At 42.3% G+C, this 24404-nt stretch overlaps 1 protein-coding gene across 3 annotated transcripts in view; it reads left to right on the top strand.

The window, feature by feature from the left end:
• wdr11 (WD repeat domain 11) overlaps window positions 1-22052 on the top strand; it is a 65806-nt gene extending 43754 nt beyond the window's left edge. For 2 of the 3 annotated variants that reach the window (XM_020047481.2, XM_010870059.4), the window contains 11 exons: window positions 1826-1997; window positions 2709-2817; window positions 4768-4830; window positions 5932-5997; window positions 11853-12042; window positions 14830-14925; window positions 16031-16196; window positions 17080-17177; window positions 17843-17988; window positions 19191-19270; window positions 19789-22052. In XM_020047481.2, the coding sequence (XP_019903040.1) occupies window positions 1826-1997; window positions 2709-2817; window positions 4768-4830; window positions 5932-5997; window positions 11853-12042; window positions 14830-14925; window positions 16031-16196; window positions 17080-17177; window positions 17843-17988; window positions 19191-19270; window positions 19789-19988 (1386 nt within the window). In that variant the 3' untranslated portion in view covers window positions 19989-22052. Of the gene's footprint in view, window positions 1-1825; window positions 1998-2708; window positions 2818-4767; window positions 4831-5931; window positions 5998-11852; window positions 12043-12470; window positions 12562-14829; window positions 14926-16030; window positions 16197-17079; window positions 17178-17842; window positions 17989-19190; window positions 19271-19788 lie in introns of those variants that run through there. The other variant, XM_020047482.2, reaches the window with a different exon arrangement.
• Window positions 22053-24404: the final 2352 nt, after the last annotated feature.

Below are 24404 nucleotides of genomic sequence, written 5' to 3' on the forward strand. Positions count from 1 at the left end.
AGGAATTCATGTCGGTCCTTATCCCTGATGAAAAAGTACCATTTGTTGCATTGACTCTTCTTTCATAGTAGGGCAGTTACATGCTTAAAAAGCTGTAAGTAGGCATAACCTGTCTTCAATGCATCTGAATTTATTTGCAGCCCAAGATAGTCAAGACTGACCTAGGAAAATGTTGGCATGCTGGTGTTCCTCACAAAAAAACTTTCAAATGCAAAATGTTCAAATGGCTATTTCTTTCTCTAAGCACTAAGTAATCATTTTTGAAAAAGTCAAGTAAATTATGCTTTAATGGTAATTGTTAATAAAATAAAAAATATGTTGATTATACATTTTGCTGTGGTATTGAAATATATGTTGAGAATCGTTGTTGCATTGGTATCGTATGAAAGTAAAAAATGCTGGTGTCGTGACATCCTTAGTCATCATGTTTCAAATCGAATGACCCCACATGGGAAACAGTTTAATGATATTCTTTTACTAAAAACAAAATGCTATAAACATGGCCAAAGTATATCACCGTTGCACTGATTGTGACCTTTCAGACCGACTTTCTTTAATAAGTTACCCTCCGTCCCTTGTATGGGTAATTTCAGAAAGATGGATTATGGTTGTTAAGGCTCATTTTATGTAATTTCATTTTGGTTGTTAAAGATGATTTCACCTACTTTTATTTTGGCTGTCATTGATAATTTCAGATACTTTTGTTTTGGTTGTAAAGGATAATTTCGGGATGCAATTTCAGGCTATCAGAGAATAGTACTCGCGGAGAGCCTAAAAGCTATTCTGTTGGCACACACAAGGTTGCTGCAGGATGGATGTCCCCAACTGCTCTAAGTGCTGAGTGTCATCTTTTTCTTCCATTGTTTCTTCCTCCATTATCGAGGCTTGAACACCTGGTACTGCACACCCTTCATTTCACATTGTCGGTTGTTAAAAAAGAACCTTCTTAGTTAATGTTCCCTTCACGTTTCTTTTTTTCCTCCTTTATTTCCTCCGACAGAAATGTATATGGGTGCACGATTAAGGAGGCAAGGCTGGATGAATGTATAGGGTAGGATGGGAGTTGATATGGACAGTACATTGAGACTGCAGCACAACCATTGTTCCGCACTTACCGTAGCCATTTATTCTATTCTGAATGCGCAAGAGGCTTCATTTTCCACAGCCTCCCCTGGAATGGCTTAAACCTCACTAACTCCGTTCAGTATTTGATTACCCCAGCCGTCCACGGAGTGCCTAAAGTGGAGTCTTCGAGAACATGAATCAAGACAACAAAGTTTCCCCAGCTTAACAATTGTCAACTACAGGGTTATGGATTGACGTAGTGGGTCCCCAGTGTTGCTGGGTGTAGAAGTATGGATCTCCTGTGAGGGATTGTTTGTGAACCCCGCAGAGAGGGAGGCTGGAGAAGCTTTCGTGCACAGCAGTCGTGTCTGGCTACATACATACGACGTGTGAAATAGAGAAATGGGATAAACGCACCAATGCTCTTTTGTCAGCTGGGTTTCACAGAGTCCAACACGTCTCTCCACACACGCACGCATGCTACCGTTAGAGAAAAAAAAGATGCATGAAAACAATTTTGTATTCCCTTGCCATTCTGCTACTGTTAACCTGTGGGCTACTGGCTGATTCTTACATGTCTGGGCCTTTTTAGGTTTCAATGATAACACAGGTCAACTTTTTATTTCAGCCTGTCAATCTGATCTTTATTGATATCCAATTAACACCTAACCCTACATGCAAAACACTTTCTTTCGCCAATTACTATTCTCTGGTGTGACCGCACCCCTTCAAGTTGTGTTACCATGCTCCTCCCCTGCAGGTGAACATGGTGAGCAGCCTGCGGATTGGTCGGAACGTGAATTACCGTATCCTGGACATCGACTGGTGCACCTCAGACAAGGTGGTGCTGGCCTCAGATGATGGTTGCATCAGAGTGCTGGAGATGGCTATGAAGTCGGCCAGCTATAGAATGGATGAGCAGGATTTGACTGGTGAGAAACCGAAGGAAAAGGACATGCTGGCATACATGAAAAGGGCATATTGGCTTACAGGAAGTAGAGCTACCCCCTAATTCTCTATGCATCTCTTGAAGTCCAGTCATGAATTCGCAAGCATTGGTTTGGGCGAAATAATCGACCGAAGCGCGGATGTCAAACTGATTTTGCCTGCGGTCTGGAGGGCCACGGTGAAAATGGGTTATTTATCCTTGCTGTCAAAATTTACATTTTTCCCCCTCCATATACTGTTTGGGGAATTCTGTGCTTTCTGACTGTCTAGCTTTGTCTTTCAGGGATTAATAATAGCAGGTTGGACACGGTCAATAAACTATGATTTTTTACACAGACTCAGTTTGGTTCAACTTATTTTAAAGTAGCTTTCCAAATATTTGACATCCATGGACAAAAGGCCGGTTTTCTTCCAGCTAAAATGCACCAATGCACACACAGTGAGGGGTGAAGACTGTCTTTGAATTTGAAAGAAGAATTAGTTACCAGATATCTGATATAGTGTCTGATATACACTGCAACTTTACAGTGTTTGGTATGTATTATTAACTGCCAATTGCCTGATATATAAATGGTTACCTGATATAAATTGCACCTTTACAGTATTTGGTATGCATTATTCGCTGCCAATTGATTCAACACTGTCCCTTGCTTGTGCTGTTCTGAATGTTGACCATTGACTTCCAACCCCTTCAGATCCTGTTTGGTGTCCCTATCTGCTGCTCCCCCGAGCTGCCCTCACCCTGAAGGCCTTCCTTTTACTGCAGCCCTGGTCCGGCACCTTCACCATGGACATCTCACAAGTGTATGGTTCAACTCTTAATGTTTCTTCCTTTAAACAATGCCACATCCCCCAAGGTGTCACCTCCAAATGATTTCCCCAGATAGCTGTTACATTTCCCCTGGTTGTCACCTCTATGAGTGCCCCAGTTAGCTGTTATGTATACAGTACAGTACAGTGTCACTTTGAAATGAGTTCCCCAATTAAAAATATGTAGTCTGGGACTATTTATAAAATTTGCTGTATATAGATATGCTGATAAGAGTCTTGTGGCAGGAAATGCAGTTTTCTCTTTCCAATACTAGAATGTAATTAATGGAATGCGGTGGGCTTTGCTCACCCTTTCCGAAGTCTATAACTGTTTTTGTTTAGAGGACTATCAAAGGAGATTATCAAATGCATGCTAAAACACACTGACAGGATCTCGATAGCTCGTGCTTGTTACCATAAACAATTGGTTTATGGCCCAAGCCTGTTGGACAAAAGCGTTCATCCAAGCCTTTGGATACCTCTCTGGTTTTTCTGTGTTATAAGACGCCAGTCGTTATACCCGGTGTGTGTGTTTGCTGGAGCATGATCATGGCTCTCATTTGTGGCTCAGACAGGCCAGTTGGCGCGGCCTGACGCTCGGCTCGCCCCTGTTCCGTGAGGTGTGGTGCAACGCCCACCTCAAATGATCTATGTGGCAGCTCAGCCGCCATGCTCCCTAACGTTCTCTCCCACAAAGTTTTATTAAATATATAATCATTCTCATTAAATGTGGCCTGTCTGGGAGAAGATAAGTCTGGATTACGTGCAGCTCTGTTCGTATATGGCTGGTTGACCTCGACAAAGCCTCCATATCTCTCTTGCTAATTATTTCATTCTTGGTATACAGGTCTAAGGTTTATCACTCTGACCCCAGGACAGTTTTGATACAATACCCATTCTATGAACTATAAAGCCAGCCTAAATGTGTATGATCTTCGACCCGCGTTTACAAAGCGTGTCTTGTACAGTCGTGTCCAAAAGTATTGGCACCCTTGCTCTTTATTTAAATAATGCATATGTATTTCTCTGGTTTGCAGTTGAACAACTTAGTGAATAATTTACTAAATGTTAGCTTATTCCACAAAGAATTAATTAAATGACCTGGAGAATATTTTTCACACTTTGAAATATTGAGATTTCAAGCAGGTGATTTTTCTTTATTTTGGAATTGGTCCCTAATATATGAAAATGACTCATTACGCCAGTCTAAATAGAGAAAATGACTCATTCCCCTGACTTCTGTCACTGTGTGTGCTGCATTGAGCATGCAGAAATGAAAGCAAACCAGACTATTTTCTGAGGAGGTCAGACAAATGATTGTAGCTGTGTCCCAGTGTCAAATAGCTGGGGCTCCATCAAAGGTCATGGGGCTTCCAGCAGGACAATGACCACAAACACACTTCAGAAAGCAACCAGGAATGGTTGAAAATGCTGGACTGTTCTGAAGTGGCAAACAATGATTCCTGATCCTAATCCTGTTCAAAGTGAAGCAGTCTGAAAACAGCAGTTAAGAGGGACCCTTCCAATCTGGCAGAACTGGAGAATTTTGAAATTGAAGACTGGGCCAGGAAGCTCATCTATTACTGTAGGAAGCACTTGAATGCAGGTATTTTGTCCAAAGGCTGTGCTTCCTAATATTGAGTGTCAATATTTTTTTTGTAATGCCATTTCTGTTTGTTTTCTGATCTAAAAGGATATATCTGATTCTGAAACCACGATTCTCTAACATCATATGTTGATGTTGAGAATTGTGAAGACAAAATATTCTGGTCGTTTTATAACAGTTATTTTAGGCAATGTGGATTATCTGACGGGTGCCAGTATGTTTGACTACAGCTGAAAGTCAAAGAAAGTCATAAGACAGAGCCAACCTGACCTGATCAGCACTCCCTTTCAGAGACATTTTGTAAATATGGGCCCTTGTTTCTCTCTCCTTCTCTTCAGAGATTACATTGAAAAAGACGAGATTAAGGGTCTGATCCAGGAACAGCTGAACTCCATGTCCAAGTGGGTGATAGATCTTTATCCCAAACAAGCACACAGGCTGCTGCACTCATCGAAGTGTACCTGCACACACAAACAGACAGACACTCACACACTCTCATTGTATATCCATCCATGCACTTAAACAGACACACAGTTGTGTTTTATTACATATTTTGGGGACAAAGAAAATGATTCCCGTTGTGGAATCTGAGCATTAACTATTACAATGTGAATGTAGGTTTCATTGGAAGTGAATGTGCCTAGATAATGAGAACAACAGAAACATTTCTGTTTAGATTATCTCTCTGTAGGTTGCTCTCTGATAACCCCAGGAATGTTCACATTGACCATTTAGCATGGGGGTTACTGTCTTGGAAACCTGTTCTTTGCTAGGTAGACACACCGTTCAATGTATGTATCAGCTTGTAACCCACATTACAGTGAGAAGAGAGTGAGTGAGATGAGATTGAGGTTGTGTAAGGAAGATCAGGTCCGTAACCTCATGAACAAGACTTTCTAATGCTGCAATAAATAATTGAATTACTCTCTCCCTTGACAAACGGGTATGCGATAATTATTACAACCACTATACACCACAACCACAACACCATTCAAAATCTTTTTGACCCTTTTTCTGCTCTAAACGTAACCCTATTCTTAACTTCTGGTAATATGAATAACATACCCTTTGTCCATACTAGAGCCGACAAAATATCCTCACTTTTAGTTACTATTCTTGTGACGACAACTGACTTTCACAAGTATAGACTAGCAAACGGCTCACACACACATACACACATCAACATCACTATCCAGGGCATTTTGCAATAAATAACAGAATCCCCGTTTTCTCACACATCAGGAGGTGACAGCAGCATTTGGGTGAGGAGGTTCCATTTATCAGTCTGTCACACACATGCAAGGCCACCCAGATTGGGAGTTGTGCAAGCCAGGTCTCCCAGTGTTCTTTTTTGTCTTGACATCGTGTGTGTGTGTGTGTGTGTGTTAGTTGCCAGATTGTGCCTGCTGTTAGTTGAGAGCCTCAGAAGCCTAATCTGTGTCTCCCTCTAAGCATGGTTATGTGTTATGTTGTGATTCCGTCCTCTCTGATTGGCTCCCCAGTGACATGAAAAGCGTCCTGCAGGATCCCGAGCTCAACCTGCTGCAGCGCTGCCTGCTGGTGTCACGGTAAGTGGGTTAATGAGGGAGGGGAGGGATGGAGTGACGGTGGGAGGGAGGGAGGGACAGAGCGAGGGAGGGGGGGATGGAGGGAGTGGCACTGCGCAAAACCTCTTACTTTCTCCTGACTATCGCACTAGATCGTACTGTTGAGTCACAGTGGGTCTAAGGTGGTTCTGACCCAGAGGCTTCAACAGGCAAGGCATTCCTCGTCTTCTGCTCGACTGATTACTTGTGGATTGTTGGGTACCTTCAGCATTCTACTCCAAAACCGTGATTCGGCTAACTTCATGGTTAAGCCAGCAGTATTCTAAGAAACGGAACAGCTTGTTGGGGTGTCTTTCAGGAGGCTTGTCACGATCTGACAGGCCTATTGTAAATATAACTGGTGATCAAACACTATGAAATGGGGAGAAAATAGTACAATTTCATGAATAAATAGAATTATATTTCATCTTCCTTTTTTAATCTACCAAGTAAGGAATGTCTGAAGTAGTTTTTTTTTCTCCATCTGTGTGAAGTAGGAGCTTCCACTGCACAGCTGTTGAATACTTACGCCAGCGACTCATTCCTTTATTTTTCTTACAAATTCCTCCTCACATAAAAGCAGTGTCACCAGTGTCATTGATATGAAATTACTGCCACTCTATGAAATTACTGCAAAATAATTTTCTCCCTGAGAAAGAGTGATTGGTGTCAGTGTGACTCCCTGTTGTGTGTGTTTATGTACACAGTGTCTTCAAATGCTTTCAGAGTCCTTCACTTTCCCATGTTTTGTTGACTTCATTTACAATTGCTTTCATTTCATCAATCTATACTACCCTACGATAGGGGTATTCAAATTTTTGCCTGGGGGTCCGGTGCCTGCTGGTTCTCTGTTCTACTTCATCCTTATTTTCACCCAGCTGGTGTCACAGGTCCAAATAAGTCCCTGGTTAGAGACTTGGAATGAAAAAAAATGTGGATCTGGTTTCAAGGTCCAGATTTGAATACCACTTCTCTTTAATGACAAAGCAAAAATATGTTTTAGCTTTTTGTTACAATATATTACAAATGAGAAACAGAAATATCCATACAGGAGTATTCAGAAATATTATTTAGTACTTTCAAGAGGCATCTTTCACAGCTTTGATTCTTCTTGGATATGTCTCTACCAGCTTTACATGCCTGGATTTGGGCTGTTTCTTCCGTTCTTCCTTGCAGCTCCTGTCAATCTCTGCCAGACTGGATGGGGAGTGTTGGTGAACTGTGATCTTCAGTTCTCTTAACAGATGTTCAGTGGAGCTAATGTCCAGTCTGGCTGAGCCACTGAAGGACATTCACAGACCTGTCCCCATCCTGCATTGTCTTGGCTGTGTGTTTCGGGTCGTTGTCGGGCTGAATCTTCGCCCCAGTCTGAAGTCCTGTGACTGGATGAGGTTTTAAGATCCAGGACTGTATTTTGCTTCGTTTATACTTCCCTCAATCCTGACAAGTCTCTTTCCACGGAAGCATGATGCTCCCACCACCTTACTTCATTGTCGTGGTGGTATACTTACAGTACCTTCTAAAATGACTGTCACCCTAGGTAAATAAGATAAAAAGGGTGTAAAATATATTATTTTTGTCAGCATGATCTGACATTCAAAATGTTTTTATAAATCTCGAACCTTACGAACAGAGATGCATTTGATGTGTATTCTAATTGATGTATATTCCGATTGATTCTACTTTTCATCTTAGTCTTTGGGAACTCTTAAGTGTTCATCCACGGCAGCCCCTTTCACTGGGGTAGAAATAAGAGGTGGGACACAGGCTAAACCGCCCTCAATCATCCATCAACATGGGAAAACTCAGAGAACATACAAATTAAATGAGACAGTAATTGTTGACCAGAACAAATCAGCCAGTGGCTATAAAAGATAACTGCATGCCTGAAAATACCCATCTCCACTAGTAGTTATAATTAAGAAATATAAAACAATTGGAGGTGTGGTGAACCTGTATGGAAGAGGGCATATGTTGCCCTTATGCATAGTGAGTCACCTGTTTTCCAAAGCTATGATAAGATGCCACCTCCAAGCCGGCAAGTTTATTTGAAAGAAAGAAATCCTCTGTTCTCACCAAACCACAAATATTAGCTCCTGAAGTTTGAGTGTCATCTGAACTTTGTTTACAGCCAAGATCTATGGTCTGATCTATATTTTTGGCAAAATTTGGTATGCATAAATTAACCTAATACTCACTTGGGTGGATCTGGGATGTTGTGGGTCTGTTTTACTTCCAAACGCTTTGGGAGCCATGTTTGGATACATGTTAACATGAACTCCATGAAGTACCATGATATTTTAGGCCAAAACCTGTCTGCTTCTACCAGAAGTTGGTCATGGGATCGTCCAACAGGACAACGATCCAAAGCATTCTCCCTGAACATAGAATCAATATTTTGCAATCACAAAATATTGATTGCCATCACGGTCCCCTGACCTAAACCCTGACCAGAAATTGAAAACCTGGACTTTATTCTTCAGCTCACTTCACAGGTGCGGACTTAGGACTCTGAAGGATCTGTATAGTTATTGTATGAAGGAATGGTCTCATATCTTGTGTGTTCTCCCATCTCATGAATATAGGAGACAACTGTTATCTTGGCAAAGGGAGGTTGCACTAAGTACTAAATGCAAGGGTGCCAGTAATTGTGGTGATTTCTTGATGGCAATTTTTCTTTGACACATTTTTACTCAATTAAAGTTAGCGTTATAAGAGCATTTTGTGTATTGTTTTCACTTTTTTAATATGTGTAGATTTATGACAACAAATGTGTGTATTTAATCCATCTTAAAGTCTATAACATTACAAAATGTGAAGAAAGTGAAGGGGTCTGAATGCCTTTTGATGGAACAGGAGAAGCTCCACTTCTCCTCCTTACATAAACCTGCAGAAAACGGTGAACTCTCAACTGTAGCTTACTGTTACAGATAATCCCCAAGGACTCCCTTTTTCAAAAGAATGTACACTTTTAATAAGGCAACTTTTCTTCCTTCGTTCTGGAGGTTTTTGCACTCATTACTTTGCAATAAAGCAGTTCAATGTTCTATACCCTCTTGCAAGTGAAAGGAGGTAACTTAGCAACAGTTCAATATTGTGCTGTTGATATCTGTAACCTCTTTATTCATAGTTGTAGGTTTTATATTTCCACCTAAATAGAATAATCCAAAAGTAATAATTTTTCATGAAATTACCACAAACAATAACTAGTTATAATGCTCAGTACTAGAACAGCCTCCTGAATCCTTAAAACAAACATTTGCAGAAGCCTCCCTAATACTTTGCTGATGTATATATTCCAAAATAACTCCCATGTCCAGGCACCAGTCATTTTCTGGAGTTACCATCTATTGTCAATTCATACAGTTCCCTTGGAATGTATTCAGACCTTTTCACTTTCTCCTCATTCAAATTCATAGAAACAATTTATAATTGATTGCAATTTTTTTTTTGTCATCAATACCCCATATTCAAAAAATGAAAACACATGTATGTATGTGTATATATATATATATATATATATATATATATATATATATATATATATATATATATATATATATCATGTACATAAGTATTTAGACCCTTGCCATGACACTCCAAATTGAGCAAAGATGCATTGTGTCTTTTGATCATCATTGTGAGTTCTCTAGAAATTGTTCTGACTCCACATGTCCGAGCAAAAGAATTGTCGGAAAATAATCTTTTTAAATAAAAAAAACTGCTGTAACATTTAGATGTTCCCAGGACACAGTGGTCTCCATTATTTAGAAATTTAAGAAGTTTGGAACCACCAAGTCTCTTCCTAGTGCTAGCCATCCGGCCAAACTAAGTACCCCGGCAAGAAGGACCTTGGTCAAGGAGGTGACCATGAACCCAGTGGTCACTAACAGGATTTTTTATTTTCCATCTGATGACACCAAAGTCAGAATATTATGCTCGAATGCCAAGCTTCTTGCAAAAACAAGGTACTTCTCATTATCTGGCAAATACCATCCTTAGAGTGAAGTAAGGTGGTGGTGGTGATAGCATCATGCTATCGGGATGCTTCTCAGCGGTGAGGTTGAAAGTGGTTATGCTTGAAATAAAGTGTGGTCTCAAATAACAATTGGTTTGAATTTTATAGATTTTTCACATACAGTGGGGGGCAAAAAGTATTTGATCCCCTGCTGATTTTGTACGTTTGCCCACTGACAAAGAAATGATCAGTCTATAATTTTAATGTTTATTTGAACAGTGAGAGACAGAATAACAACAACAAAAATCAAGAAAAACATTTTAATGAGTGAAATAAGTATTCGACCCCTCTGCAAAACATGACTTAGTACTTGGTGGTAAAACCCTTGTTGGCTATCACAGAGGTCAGATGTTTCTTGTAGCTGGCCACCAGGTTTGCACACATCTCAGGAGGGATTTTGTCCCACTACTCTTTGCAGATCTTTTCCAAGTCATTAAGGTTTTGAGGCTGACGTTTGGCAACTCAAACCTTCAGCTCCCTCCACAGATTTTCTATTGGATTATGGTCTGGAGACTGGCTTGGCTACTCCAGGTCCTTTATGTGCTTCTTCTTGAGCCACTCCTTTGTTGCCTTTGCTGTATGTTTTGGGTCATTGTCATGCTGGAATACCCATCCACAACCCATTTTCAATGCCCTGGCTGAGGGAAGGAGGTTCTCACCCAAGATTTGACGGTACATGGCCCCGTCCGTTGTCCTTTCCCCTTAGCAGAAAAACACCCCCAAAGCATAATGTTTCCACCTCCATGTTGGATGGTGGGGATGGTGTTCTTGGGGTCATGGGCAGTATTCCTCCTCCTCCAAACACGGCGAGTTGAGTTGATGCCAAAGAGCTCGATTTTGGTCTCATCTGACCACAACACTTTAACCCAGTTCCCCTCTGAATCATTCAGATGTTCTTTGGCAAACTTCAGACAGATCTGTACATGTGCTTTCTTAAGCAGGGGGACCTTGCGGGCGCTGCAGGATTCAAGTCCTTCACGGCGTAGTGTGTTACCAATAGTTTTTTTGGTGACTAGTATGGTCCCAGCTGCCTTGAGATAATTGACAAGATCCTCCCATCTAGTTCTGGGCTGATTCCTCACCGTTCTCATGATCATTGTAACTCCACGAGGTGAGATCTTGCATGGAGCTCCAGACCGAGGGAGGTTGACAGTTCTATTGTGTTTTTTCCATTTGCGAATAATCGCACCAACTGTTGTCACATTCTCACCAAGCTGCTTAGAGGTGGTCTTGTAGCTCATTCCAGCCTTGTGTAGGTCTACAATCCTGTCCCTGACATCCTTGGACAGCTCTTTGGTCTTGGCGGAGAGTTTGGAATCTGATTGATTGATTGCTTCTGTGGACAGGTGTGTTATATACAGGTAACAAACTGAGATTAGGAGCACTCACTTTAAGAGTGTGCTCCTAATCTCAGCTAGTGACCTGTATAAGACACCTGGGAGCCAGAAATCTTTTTGATTGAGAGGGGATCAAATACTTATTTCACTCATTAAAGAGCAAATCAATGTAAAACATTTTTTACGTTATTCTGTCTCTCACTGTTCAAATGAACCTACCATTAATATTATAGACTGATAATTTCTTTGTCAGTGGTCAAACGCACAAAATCAGCAGGGGATCAAATACTTTTTTTCCCCTCACTGTATATTAGATGTAACTATACTATGTTACCAATTTGTCAGATTAAAAGAGAAATATTTTCTCTTTTCAATATAGGTATCTCTATTGCCTTGCCCATGGATGCATGTTACTCACTGATTCTGTTTCAGTGTTTTTCTATTTGGTGTCTAATGAACACTGCCATTGTGTCCTATTGCAGACTGTTTGGGGACGAGTCAGATTTGCAGTTTTGGACGGTGGCAGCCCACTACCTCCAGTCGTTTGCCCAAGCTCACCAGCTCAGCTTGAGCGTGCCTGAGGGTCAGGCCCCTCTTGAGGGTACCCAGACCACCCCCCAGGGTCATCTGGACATCTGCCATGACACTCTGTGCGAGAGCTTCTATTTCCAGGTGAGAGAGAGTACAGGTAGTCGTCGGCTTATGACCTATGTGAGTTACGACCGTCCGCTACCGAAGTAAAAAAAAAAAAAAAAGGTCTTGTGCGCGGTACCGTGCGGGAGGCTGGGCAGGAGGCTGGGGGCGTACGGGAGTTAATGCCGAGAGTGAGTGTAGTAAGAGAAAATGCAAACATGGCTACGGGGGGACTTGAATATACTAAGTTATTAAGTAAATGGATGACTGCCTGTAAATGTCATTAGTCAGTTCACCTTTGTCTAACACAAATAAGTCTGGTTGAGGTCGGCTCGTCTCAGTGTTTGGAATGGAAGGATCGGAGAAACCGTTCGGTTAGGTCCATTCTGGTCATTACAATGAACCTTCTCCAGAGTAATGGCCTATTTGGTGGACCTCTGTGTGTGTGTGTGTGTGTGTGTGTGTAGAAGAGTTTATGCCAGAAAGACAATGTCGAACGGTCAACACCACGGCCTTCTGAGAGTTGAAGAACCGGAGAAACACATGGACCCAGAAAGTGTGAGTGTTATAAAGTCAGACCACGTAAAGAATTCCTCTAGCAGACAGTCCTCTGTGACCTCAGCCATCCTGTCTTGTCAACAGTTTTGACCAGGCACACACATCCAGACATGCACTTACAACAGGTATGTCAAAGGCACTGTATCTCAAATATCCCAGGGGCCAGTGGGGAGCAACGTCAGTCATGTTGCTAAGCTGTGGATGTCTTAGACATGTGACATCCTGCAGTTGTCCCATATCATGCCCTGACCTGTCTTGTCCGCTCTTCCTTTCTCTCACTGGGGGCAAGTAAAGAAATGTATGCCTAGGACGGAGAAGAGCAGAAACGGATCCTCTGTCCATGTCTCCAGAATGGCCTCCATACCCAAAATGGTGCACTACTTTTTACCAGAGCTCTGTGGGCCTTGGTCGAATGTTGTGCTCTGTATAGGGATTTGGGTTCGGTTTGGAACCGTTGATTAGTAGATCTCAATTGTGTTTGTATCAAGGTGGGTACACATCTCAAGGACAACCACTAGACAACCACACTCGGGTGCGATCTATCAGTTTGTCAGTTGCCACGGTGATGGAGGCTTTTTAATCTTGACAAGCGTCGCATCTGCCTGCCGACTGGGATTTTGAATGCGAAATGGCATTGAGTTGACACGCAACTTTGCAAGAATGCTTTATCTGTTCAAAAGATGATCTATTCAATACATAAGATAGCCATCTCCAATACATTAAGTTTCTCAGAACATTAATTTAAGTTCTCAAAAGATAACAGAATCATTTTTGTATTTGCCTGAACAACATCTCTTAGAATGCGCCCACTTTCTTGTCCTTTTCTTTATAAATGACCAAATTAGCCTGTGGGGTTCTTCTATGCTGACCAAAAAAGTAGGCAGTGATGAATGAATCCTTTCCAGTACTTGTGCTGTTGATACGGTCCACTAATGTCCAGTTCTTCATAGTCTGGGGCTATGATGGAGATCATTGGGATCAGTTTCTCAGAGGATCAGGTCTCTTTGTGTCCATGGAATGTTGTTCACTGTCTTCTTAGGAACTGATCCTAGATTAGCACTCCTACTCTGAGAAACCTCATCCACTGTCCATGAACATCAACATTGGGAAAATACTGTACATTTGTCAAAGAAACTTTCCAACTATTGCCATCGTGCAAAATTAATGAGAGCTTACAAAGAGAGCATTGTTTTTTTGCTCTCAGTCTTACCCCCTATGGAGGGCTTCTGAAGCTGCTGAACAATAAACCAAATATTATGTATTGTTTATTATAATGTGCCCGAAGCTGTCGGTTTAAGAAAAATGAATCATTGAATTGAAAGAAATGTATGTGTTTTAGCTCAGTTTCACTTTAAGTACTTCTGTAATGATGTGGTTTCTGGGTCACACACGCACACAAAGCACTTATTCCCCACAGTATTTTGTCCTTAGCCCTCTTATGAATGTGATTAGCTCCCTTCTATCAGGAAAATCAATCGATCCGGCAGACAGTGTAATTCCAGATTGTATTACTTTTCGTCTTTGCTCTGAAAGCCCTTTACGTGCATTTGTTTGAGTTCCATCAATCCCCCCACAGTGAACGCCAAATGCAATCATTGCGATGTGGTTGTGCGGAATAGGAATGTGTGTATGGCCAATTGTGGCATGACAGTGGTTTAATGTTAAAGCGAAATGTAAAGGCACGATCTACTCTTGTGGAGTCGCCCTCTCTTTCCTTCACTCTACATCTCTCTCTTGCTGTCAATTTAATTCAGTTCTAAACTAAAGGGTTTAATTGGCACAGGATATATTTATATATATTGCCTGATCAAGTGGAAAATAAGAAAGATGCAATAAATAACAATAGCAAAAATAGAACAAAATGTCTGAAAGTCCACACAGTGCGCTCATGATTCAAAAGGATAAAGGCCTTCTGTATGTTTTTTCATGAGATGTTTACAGTGTACATCATCTACCATAGTGCCAACGATGTTAGTGAGAAAAACAAATCTTTAGAGGCAATAGTTGTTGATCACGTCCATGGCAATAGTGATTGCCACTCGGTAGCGCACGTGACTTGAGCGTGATGTTCGCCGTGTTTTGTTTGGACTGTGTTTAGCTTGTCTCTGGCGACGGCTGCTTTCTGAAGGAAGTCTCCTTTTTCAAAGAGATCTGGATCTCAGACTGGATGCTTAATAAAACCTTTTATCTTTGCATCGCTGTCTCTCTCTCTCTACTCCACCTCTCTCTTTGTCTCCCTCTTTGTCTTTCTTTCTGTCTGTATAACAGAGGTTCCAGCTTGAGAGGGTCCATCTCCAGGAGGTTAAACGGTCTAGCTATGAACACACCAAGAAGTGTGCTGACCAGCTCCTCCTACTGGGACAGGTCAGTCCTGATGGATTCTTTTTCTCTCTTACACACACACACACACACACACACGGACACGGACACGGACGCACACACATGGACTACGATATACTAGATTCAGTCTTTCAGATGACTCACATGCATGTACCCACAAACACAGTTCTTTTTCATTAATACCACTCTCTTTCTCACTTTTTTTTTTTTTTTACAAAAACCCTGCTGTTCTTTTGTTCTTTACCCCCCCCCCCTCTCAACTCTCCCCCTCTCTGTTCGCTTTCTCTCTTACTTTTTTTCTGTTTCTCACAAAGACACTTCCTCTCTCCCAGTCTTCCCTCTCCCAAGCATCAGTAAAGCCTATTTGATAACAGTGTCGTGATCCACATATAGCTAATGGAGGGAGAGAGGAGGGATAAGTGTTGCCCTGCCACCCCCACATCAACCCTGTAAACAGTGGGCGGGGGTGCCTTCTCCCAGTCTCTCTCACCATCCCTCAGTCCCATTTTAATGTCCATATAAGTGCCGGCTCTTTACTTCCTTCCCTCCCCTGCTCTCTTTCTCCCTCTCTTTCCCATCCCTATTTCTCCCCCTCCCCCTATCGATCTCTCTCTCCATAACTCTCTCCCTCTTCGAACAACACATCCATTACCTCAGTTACCTCTAAATTGCACCTCTAATAGCATGTCCCGGAGCGGACGTCGTGTGCCTGCGCTGCCCCGCCAACACCCCCCCCCCCCCGGTCCGCAGCACATGGCAACCCTTCTAAACCCAACCATCATTGGGAATAATGACTGTTTTCCGTCCTCCGGTCTCGTACAGTCTTGCCACCTCTTATTTGCTTGGTTTCCTTTTGATCAGACACTTCAGCCCTAGTCTTCTTAAGGTTCATAAAGGAAAGACGAGCGGAAAATGAGCGTATATTATATAGACTGTATATATTTATACCGATATATATACTGAAAAAATATATAAACCTGGCTTTCAACCGCTTGAATTTTTACAGAGTCGCAGTTCATATAAGGAAATCAGTCAGCTGAGAAAAATTCATTTAGAGACCTAATAATGATACATTCCAAAATCCCACCTAACGTGGTCATTTGTTTGCCGCCACCTTTCTCCCTCTCAGACTGACCGGGCCGTGCAGCTGCTGCTGGAGACCAGTGCCGACAACCCCAGTTACTACTGTGACTCCCTGAAGGCGTGCCTGGTGACCACCATCACCTCGTCAGGACCCTCCCAGAGCACCATAAAACTGGTAGCCACCAACATGATTGCCAACGGCAAACTGGCAGGTACTGGTGCCCGTGGAGCTATTGGGAATGTAGTTTATGGAAGGTTTATGGCGTATGACTTTTTCTTTTGGATTTTATTGTGCCGTTAAACTTGTTGCCACCAACATAATCAACCCGCGCAGCCAGGAAATACGGGACTGTTGAGTCAAATAATTGGGAATTGAGAGGGAAGAAGAATGGTGGTAAAATAAACCATAAATGTGTGTGCAATAAAGTAGTCATGTTTAGTACTTGGTCACATTCTTTGCATTCTGTGACTGCCTGGAGTCTGGGGCCCATAGACATCACCAGACACTGGGTGTCTTCCCTGGTGATGCTCTGCCAGGCCTGTACTGCAGCCGCCTTCTGTTACGGTTTTATTTTTTTCCCCAGTCTTGTCTTCATTGTTTGAAAGGCACGCTCAAATTGATTGAGGTCCAGTGATTGATTTGGCCGGTTGAAAATGTACCACGTTTTGGCCCTGATAAACACCTTGGCATCTAACGCCATCTTATGAGTTTGGAATAAATTGGTTTTATCTGAACTGTCTAGATGTTTCTGTTCACATGACGGTGGTTCATCCTAACCTTGATTCTACTACCCAGGTTTGTGTCGGCTGTCTCTCTACCACGGCACACACTGACCTCTAGTTCTACAGAGGGTTGACTTGATTAGAATGCATTTGATTAATGTAACCAGTCTACTTATGCAGCCCAGCAGATGGCAATAAATGGTCATTTAATCCCACAGGCCATAAAAAGGGCATTTTAGGGCATTTATAGCTGCCCTAAGTAATCAGTCCCTAACACAACCCAATCTCACACAGTTTTCATGATCTCTCCTCCCTCTTTTCTCTCCCACTCCTGTCTTGATCTCCTCGTCCCTCTATCTCCCTATTCACCAGAGGGTGTGCAGCTACTGTGTTTGATTGACAAGGCAGCAGACGCTTGTCGCTACCTTCAGACCTACGGGGAGTGGAACCGCGCAGCCTGGCTGGCCAAGGTAACCTATCTGTCCTTCCAGATGCTCCTCACAGTTCCAATGGGGATGTCACATTTGGAAAGATGACTCCTTACAAATGAAGTTTGTGCCTCAGTGGTATTAGTTCAGTATTTAGTTGTATTGTATTGTCACTTACAATAGCAATTTCGGTCTGTGTGTGTTTTCACTTCTGCCTGTGGGTGTGCTTTCACTTTTGCCTGTGCGTGTGTTTTCAGTTCTGCCTGTGCGTGTGTTTTCAGTTCTGCCTGTGCGTGTGTTTTCAGTTCTGCCTGTGCGTGTGTTTTCAGTTCTGCCTGTGCGTGTGTTTTCAGTTCTGCCTGTGCGTGTGTTTTCAGTTCTGCCTGTGCGTGTGTTTTCAGTTCTGCCTGTGCGTGTGTTTTCAGTTCTGCCTGTGCGTGTGTTTTCAGTTCTGCCTGTGCGTGTGTTTTCAGTTCTGCCTGTGCGTGTGTTTTCAGTTCTGCCTGTGCGTGTGTTTTCAGTTCTGCCTGTGCGTGTGTTTTCAGTTCTGCCTGTGCGTGTGTTTTCAGTTCTGCCTGTGCGTGTGTTTTCAGTTCTGCCTGTGCGTGTGTTTTCAGTAGTAACCGTTGTATGCTTGGAATACTCTAGGCAAACTGCACTACAAAGTCTTCGCTTTCCCTGACGTTTGCCTGTTTGTATTTTGTCAGGTGCGTCTGAACCCAGCTGAGAGCTCGGATGTGCTGAAGCGATGGGCAGAGCACCTCTGCTCCCCCCAGGTTAACCAGAAATCCAAGGCCATCTTAGTGTTGCTCTCCCTGGGCTGTTTCCATAAAGTAGGGGAGATGCTTCACAGGTAACAGCCTCTCCCACTCTCACTCTCTATCTACTGTTTGTATTTCTTACTCTCTCTTTCTTACCCTCTCTCTTTCTTACCCTCTCTCTTTCTTACCCTCTCTCTTTCTTATCCTATCTCTTATTCTTACTGTTTCACTCTCATTCTTTTTCTGCACTCTGTCTTTGTCATGTTCCCAGTATCAGCCAATTCTTCATTCATCTTTCTTTCCATTTCACTCCTTTTATTGTACTCCTTCCACTTATTGCTTATCCATCACCCTTCCTCTTTAAATTGCTACTAATCTTCTATCTCCGCCATCCATATTCAGTACAGAATATTACTCACACAGTGTAGTAAAACACATGCGCGCGCTCACACAAAATCATAGGCCGCACACACTTCAATCTCAAATCAATCTCAGCCTATCATGGCGTGTACTGAAGAATCTGACCATTAAAAAAAAGATACTAACTGATCAACACCTTATCCTAACATGACCCCAAAAAGACCCCCCCCCCAAAAAAAGACCCACACACAGACATTTTATAATGAATGGGGAATGTATACATTTATAAACACTGTGTTTCTGTAATTGCACATTAGCATTGCATTTTGTCAAAAAACCTGCAGTAGTAAAAAAATGTATAGTAATTAAACAATGGGACAAAACAAATGATTACAACAATTACTGGGGCGCTATTGACTCATATTCAGGCAAAAGCATAATCGGTCAGAAAGGATCAACCAATTTTAAAGCAATCCAATAATTGCCCTTTTTGCCTGTAATCGCCTGATACCAAGTGCTAGTCGATATAACGGTGCATCCCTGTCTACAACTCTAAGCCGGTGCTTACTCTGATAGGAATTCCAATACACACACTGTGTTCTCTCCCACACACCCTGTACGTTTTACTCAGCCTACTCTGTCCTGTGCCCTGTTACTTGCTGCCATCTACCTCGCTTCTAAACGCAACGGGCTGGTGTCTCCTCATCAGTGTCAGTGCCTTGGGTAACAGCCTGTGTTTTCATGCACCTCTCGTCATGCCACATCTCAAATCGAATTGCAGTGGCGACCTGGCCACCAGGCCTGACTCAAAGAGCTGATACGGACAAGTTGTGATGCTGCGTACCTCTGTCTCAGTATGTCCAGGGCTGACACTGTCCTGCTCTCTCTCTCTCTGTCTCTTTCACCCGTACATTCGTCTGTCCGTCTATGACAGCATGAGGTACTTTGACCGTGCGGCCCTTTTCATCGAAGCCTGTCTCAATTTCGGGGTGATGGAGGCCAACGATTCGAGCAATATCCTTTCAAAGTCAAGACGTTGTGGGTTCTGGCCACACTGCTCAGGTTGTTTATCTGCCCTTAAACTGCTACTGTGAGTCACTCTGGATGAGAGCGTGTACTAAATTGCATAGATGTGAATGTACAATTATAGCCTGGAACAGATTAGACTTATAAAGTACAGCTCCGGTGTCCTGAGCGGCACAGTGGTCCCATTCCCAGCCTTGCAGTACAGTGGGTTCACTGGAGCCAGGCATTTGATGACCCCTGTCACTGGAGGGCACATCTAGACCTTTGACTCTCCCAAACCTGCCAAGACGCACAGTCTCAGCCACCAGGGGTGTAATGTATTTTCAGAGCCTGTGTCCTGTAGCTGGCACGCGCTTCCACAACCTCCAGTGTTTCCCCTTTTTCTACGAGTTAGTCTGGACTTGACATGGTATTCATTTATGACATTGTGCAGTTTTGAACCCCTTGAGGTTGTTTGTTTTTTTATTATTCCACCATGCTGTTTCCTTAACCACTGAGCCCTTCACATAAGCTGATCAGTGCTGCATTCGTTGACTACGCCCGACTGCTACGCTCATTGGGCCTGAGGGAGGGCGCCGCATTCTGGGCGTCGCGTGCAGGGGACGCTGGAGAGCAGCTGCTGGAGGAGCTCTTCGAGGGAGAGGAGGCTGTACCCGTGCCGGAGGAGGAGGAGGAGGAGACTGAGGCCCTGGAGAACGCAGAGTGACCCCCCAGGGTCTGTACGGGAGGGTCGCCCATAGACACAGATCTAGGATCAGTGTCTATGTGGGCTGATCCTTGATCTGCCATTTTCTTGGTAATTATTACAGGTGAAAATTCTAAGCTGGTCTAGGACCAGTGTTGTGCGGGAAATTTAGAATGAGAGAAGGGGAATTTGTTTTGTCACTGATATATGTCTTGGCTGTGAATGTGTTTGAGTGTGTTCTGATTCATCACATGATACATTTATGGTTATTCTGTACTGATTGTGAATCTGTGTCCATAGTTGATTCTTGGGACATTTTGAACAGTCTATCCTTAACGTAATCTGTTTTTTTCATGGTAATATGAGTCTTTTGTGGAAGATTCATTCATTGCGCTGCCTCCGTTAATGCCCTTTAAAACAGTTCAAAGTGAGACGACTGTCTTTTGTATTTTTCTGTGTTATGCACTTCCTGTTTAAATCTGGCGTCAGTTTAAATGCCAGCTAGCTGAGATGTGACTAAATTACATTCCAAATGGATGTTATAATTATTGCACTTCTAATTCAACCAAATGCTTCTTTGAATGACATTGAGGTCCACTTAGTGTCTCTGACCTGTGCTCAAATGGCATTTTCTTTGTTTAGCCTGCTTTAATTCCCAGATGTGCAGGTTTTGCACTTTTTAGCATAGTAAAAATCTCTCTCTAAAACACAGAATATTTCGTTTTTCTCATTCCTAAATAATGTTGGCTCATCCAATAGTCATATTTGTGACCAAAGCATACTGTGTAAATTGGAGGAGGATGAACTGGCCAATTGCTGGTCTAATGGAGGATAAGCTTGCCAATCAGCAGCCTTCTCACACTTATATTTCTGATGACTGGTTTACACCCACATGATTCTGTGGTAAGGTTGGGACCAGACAATTCCAACATTGAAAAGCAGCTTTTAAAAATGTTGGAAAAGAAATCTGTTTCATTCAAATCGTTAGTAGTTATAGATGATATTTATTTGAAATCTGGAGACACTGGGCTGTTTCTTTAAAACAAATCCTGGCATCAAAAGCACATTGGACTGCATTAATCGACCTGTCCCCAATGCACACATTTCATTTGTCAAGTTAGCCAGGCTTGTCTGAATCAACAGGGTTAAGATATCAAACCGATAATACATATTTGTTTTTTTACCACAGTCCGCTGAAAAAGTTTCTTGGTGAAGATATGAACTGTATGTATGTACATTTAGAGAATTGAATAAGAATAGATTTCCAGCCTTTTCAAATGAGGATGCAAGATGTCAATTTTATGTGTTTTCTGATGTGTAAAGTTTGGCAATATCAAAAATATGTAATTTAGCAAATTGTTCTAAATGACGAGAGTAGACAAAAGCCGCATGAAGTTAATGCTGTTCTTTCAAGACCATCAAAAAGGAGTATGGCATTGGCTGGTACCAGGCTCAGCCCAAAAACAGGCCTATCAGCCAGTACTTCCTGTAGCTGTCTGGATTGCACTCCAGAGGGAGCCACAAACAATTAAAAGCTGTGTCAGTAGGCTTACCATCCTAACCATTGTCTCATACCTACATACCAAAACTATACAGCTGTTAAACCACTAATAACTATAAATCCCATGTCAGCTCTTCTCTATAGGCAGTGAGCAAATGGGGTGAAACAACTTTTTTCTTAAGACTTTGGTGTCTTACTGAACTTCAAAACGGGATGTGTGTGAGCAGTGTTTCTGTTTAGTATCCATTGTCATCTTTTGTAGTTCAGAAGCGATGTTGTAACTAAACCCATGGGAACTCGGTGTGTCATTGTGTTGTCAAAAAGACACGTCTGTGCTGTTCTTCTGGTCTGTGAAGTTGTTGACCACCCTAGGCAGTGTCAGTATGGTGAACGCAGCCTATTATTTGGCACTACACAGGCTTTGTTCTCACATGTTCAGCAAATCGTTCACTGGCATGTAGTTAGCGTTTTGGTGTTTTAGTTTCCATTATGCTTGAAATGGAATTCAAATGCATTCTATTTCATACTATTTCTATGGTCCACACAATCCAATCAGTTGATGATGTTTGTTTTGATTAATTGTTCCACAGAATTGTTGCAGCAGTATAGGCACATGTTATACCACTTAGTAGGTCCGAGGTCCATTTGTGCTGTTTCACCGGTGCTGGCCATAGGAGGTCGCAGGACAGCACAAATAGACCTGAGATCGGGCTGATGTGCTTGTTATTAATGTAGTTGTATTGAATATTGTTACTGCGGCAATTGTTTTATTTTTCGTTGTGAGTCTTTGATGATCTTCTCTCTGCCTTTTTCATTGGTTTATTTATGCAATCTATGTAAATGAATCAAACCTGGCCTTGTTTTAATCAGTTTATCATTGTGTCGTGGTCAAAAACTGTTTTGCCTTTTTCTTCTTCTTGTCATCTTTTAATGTTTACACCGAGTGATCCTCAAATTAGCTTTAAGCTTTATAAATCCTATTCTAAAAAAAAAAAGGAAATATATGTATATATGGATAGCAATAAATGCATTTAAAGTATCTAAATTTATTGTCTGTATTTTTGTCCAACCACTTGAGGACACTGTTGCACTATGAGAGATGCAATCTGAGGGAAAAACTGAATAGAATACCATAGATTATGGAAATTCCTTTATTATATACTAGAACATTTGATCTGTGGGATATTAAGCTTATTCATTGAACCCAAATTGGCGCATTTTATTTATAGTATTCACATAGTATTCGATAAATTCTGTTCCCAACTTTTGATTTGGCTCAAACTTCTTCCTTCAGTTGAGTAAGATGAGAAAAATCCCAATAAATTGATATAATATAATGGTGTATGTATACTGCATATTTTAATCATATTCCACTCCTGGGCTCAAGAAAATTTACCTGTGTGTGCGTGTGTGTGCATGCACACTGTAAATCTGTAGACTAGGTATGATCTTACTCTAGGGGACAGCAAACACAAACCCCCAGTTACGCAGCAAGTGCGTATTCTGTCCTCAATTCGACCAGGACCAAGAAAACTGGGCTCAGAGCATCTCCAAAACTGCAGCCCTTGTGGGGTGTTCCCGGTCTGCAGTGGTCAGTACCTATCAAAAGTGGTCCATGAAGGAAAAGCGGTGACCCGGCGAACCCACAGTGCATCACAGTTCGTTGCGAATGGGACTGTGTAGCCGCAGACCGGTCAGGGTGCCCATCTTTGGAGTATTGTTACTTTAAGTTATATGATTGTTTTTTATATATGAATCCTATGAACTGAAATCAAATACCCAAATCTCTTGCATTTAATGGTATTTTTCTGTGAAATAATGGTTCAGGAATTATCTCTTTGAAACTACAGAAATGATTGCAGAACAATCCAAAATGGTTGGTGTCTAAATCCTCTTCATTGTGCTTTTTAAGATGGAAAGACTCTTGGTTGTTCCCTGCACCACCTTCATAATAAACTAGCATTCCTCATTCCAGACAGATGCAGAGCTGTTAGATCCAACCCAGTGTCAAATGTCTACTGTTGCCTGCTCTCTCTCCGACTTTCACACTATGATCCTCTACTAAAGGGATTTGCAAAAATATATTCAGTCACGCGTTCTCTTGCCTTTCCTTTCCGGTTAAACTGAACGAAAGAACAAAAAGCTGTCTTAAACAAAGGGTCTTTGAGTCACACAAACAGTCGTATTGTGTTGTGCTGTTTAATGCTTCAATGATTGACTGACTGGGTATGGTCCCATCCGTTGGTCCGGAGCTTTTCCCAAACGGCACCCTGGTCCTGGTCTGTGGTAGTGCACTGTGTTGGCAATAGGGCACCATTTGGGAATCAGTCTTGGGAACATCAGTATGCTGTTAGGCCTAACAGGGTAAGGTCTGAGCTACGACTCTCCTCTGGGCAGATTGGTCAACCTTGGTACCCCCTCCGTCCGCCATTTCTCAATAACTCTCCAATCCATCTTGCATCCATTACCACCCTGGATGTGGTCCGTCTTTCGCTTCCTCTTTCTTTGGCTTTCTGGCTTTTTTTCCCCCTTCTGTATCACTTTCTCCATTCTCTTTACATAGCTGCCAAAAGACAACTAAAGGCTGTAGAGCCTGGGTTCCGGGAAGACTTCTTTAGTTCCAGAGGTCGAAAGACGGAGGAAAAAAACCTTCCTCCCAGTCCTTTTCACCTCTTCATGCCATTTTACAAAGCCCAGCAGATCTGAGAATTCAGGGCTAGTTTGCTCAGCTGTATTCGTCCATTGAGCCAGAGACTCTTGCTGTATTTATTCAAAGCTCTCTGTCAAATCCAGGTGATTGACTGTCTTTCAAGTCTATGGTGAATGCAGATGATTAATCAACGGCCGCATATAGGTTAGCCTAGCGTTAAAGCATGTTCAATCATGCGTACAAGTGGTGATCGATCCAACAGGCCCTTAGGCGATGGCTTGCTGAG

The sequence above is a fragment of the Esox lucius genome, chromosome 6 (genome assembly GCF_011004845.1).
Source record: "Esox lucius isolate fEsoLuc1 chromosome 6, fEsoLuc1.pri, whole genome shotgun sequence".
Taxonomy (NCBI): domain Eukaryota; kingdom Metazoa; phylum Chordata; class Actinopteri; order Esociformes; family Esocidae; genus Esox; species Esox lucius.